Consider the following 2,171-nt stretch of genomic DNA (forward strand, 5'->3'; position numbering starts at 1 on the left):
AAAAAGCGAGAGTTACTTGACAATATAACGCTGCGTAAAATTAAGGAAACGCTAGGAACTCTAAAACAGCAATACAAGGAATTAAGCGAGAAACTGAAAAATATGGATTACAAGGAGATGATGAAGAAATGGGACCAACTAGAGGACGACAAGCAAGTATTGCTTCGGCAAGTAAGTAACAATAATTTATTTTTGACATTTATACATTTTTATTGATTAATGATTTGCTCGATCGCGTTTTTAGAGAAATGTAGCGATGGGACAGCAGGAAGAGTTGGAGAGAGTACTCAAGCAGTGCACGCAAGAATTACGGAAAGAGGAGTATCGATTAGCCCGCCGGAATTACACTAACAAGTGTATTGAATTAACGGTAAAGTATCATATATGCGAAATATAATTTTGCGATGTTTTATGGCTGTTTGTTAAAAATGCTAATTGTGACTTTGAGTATCAAACCGAACTTGCACGATTCTTTTCGCTAGGTTCAAGAAGACGCTATAAAAAATTTGCAAGCTTACAACAAAATATTGGATGTCGCAATGATCGAGTACCACGAGGAACGTATGGCGACGGTCAACAAAATAATGAAAAAGCTGTGGAAACATGTTTATAAGGGTACAGATACAACCAGTATAGAGATCTGCACGGAACCTACGAATATGAATACCACCAAAAGAAGCTACAACTACAAATTGATGCAAACTAAGCACGGCTGTAAAATGGATATGAGAGGACGTTGCAGTGCTGGACAAAAGGTAATAATTATTGTGCATGCGATTGCAATTTGGGCGGGTTGCCACGATACCGATTTCAATTATTTCGTAAACGAATTGTATTGATTTTTAAAAAATTCGAAGTTTGGCTTTCGAGTTAGAGGGACGTTCTTTCGTAATAAAGTCTATCGATCTCATCTTAATCCTTTGTGATTTATTGGAGCGCATGTGACGTGTTGTGCCTTGCGCGAGTGACGTGGTCAGCGACTGCGACGCGGGAGGCGTGACAATATTAACGTCCGAATTTTTCACAGGTATTGGCATCGATAATCATAAGACTCGCCTTGGCAGAAACGTTCTGCAAGAACTGCGGAATTCTCGCGTTGGACGAACCAACGACAAATCTGGATGAAGAAAACGCAAATAGCCTAGCGGATATGCTAACCAAGTACGCATGCATTTTTGTTTCAACCGTTTAAAATAATCGAACAACTCTAAATGACATACAACGTAACGAATAATATGTGTTGCAGAGTGGTTGAGTTACGATCGAGACATCAAAAGAATTTCCAGCTGATTATAATCAGCCACGATGAAAAGTTCCTGCAGAAACTGGCCAATTTGAATAATAACAAGAAATTCCACGAGCTTTACCGTAAACACAAGTATGTATACTTATAAGAACGTATGTTTTTTTTTATTGCTAGAAGTAAAGAACTGGACTCTTTTCGTAGCGGAATGACCTCAGTAAAGCTGTCTACCTTCAACGACCCTACGAGTTCTCTGTTACATGTGAAGAGTGAGGATGAATCTGAGGAAGAAGAAGAGCGATTGAATCAATTTGGCGCGTCGACCAGCGGTTTATCTAGAGGTACAGCTAAAAGATACAATAACCTAAGTGATGAAGATAACAGGCCACCAGCTAAAAAGAAGTATTGTTTCACCGAGTAATATACGATAAGCATTTTTTGCCTCGAAATAGATATTTCTGTATACATATATGCATTCTATTATATTTTTTTGAATATCATATTTCCAATTTTATAATGTTTCCACAATTGATATAGTAGATATATTCATAACATGTTATTGCGCGTCTATTCTTATGAAAGAAATATTATATATGTAAAAAGTATATTGAAATACCTCAAGTAATCAGATAAGAATAGGAATTTCGTTTTTGCATCGAAATAGGTATTTCTGTACACATATATGCATTCTATTATATTTTTTAAATATATATAATTTTTTTGGATAATGTTTCTACTATTGATATATGTAGTAGATATTTATTCATAACATGTTATTGCGCGTCCATTCCTATGAAAGAAATATTATACATGTAAAAAATGTATTGAAATACCTCAAGTAGTAAGATAAGAATAAGAAAATTAATTTATAATCATCCTGAAGGAAATGTAATTTTGGTTATTGAGATATTGAATTAAACATTGTGTT

The 2,171-nt window shown here is 35.2% G+C and overlaps 1 protein-coding gene across 1 annotated transcript; it reads left to right on the top strand.

The window, feature by feature from the left end:
* Positions 1–6: 6 nt before the first annotated feature.
* LOC105570614 (DNA repair protein RAD50-like) lies at positions 7–1,712 on the top strand. Its single transcript, XM_012027952.1, has 6 exons — positions 7–171; positions 245–370; positions 483–755; positions 1,028–1,161; positions 1,247–1,378; positions 1,448–1,712. Exons 1-6 carry the CDS (start codon positions 103–105, stop codon positions 1,662–1,664), a joined length of 951 nt encoding a protein of 316 aa, XP_011883342.1. The 5' UTR covers positions 7–102; the 3' UTR covers positions 1,665–1,712.
* Positions 1,713–2,171: the final 459 nt, after the last annotated feature.

This window comes from Vollenhovia emeryi, unplaced genomic scaffold (assembly GCF_000949405.1).
Source record: "Vollenhovia emeryi isolate VEMERY1.0 unplaced genomic scaffold, V.emery_V1.0 DF941997.1, whole genome shotgun sequence".
NCBI lineage: Eukaryota > Metazoa > Arthropoda > Insecta > Hymenoptera > Formicidae > Vollenhovia > Vollenhovia emeryi.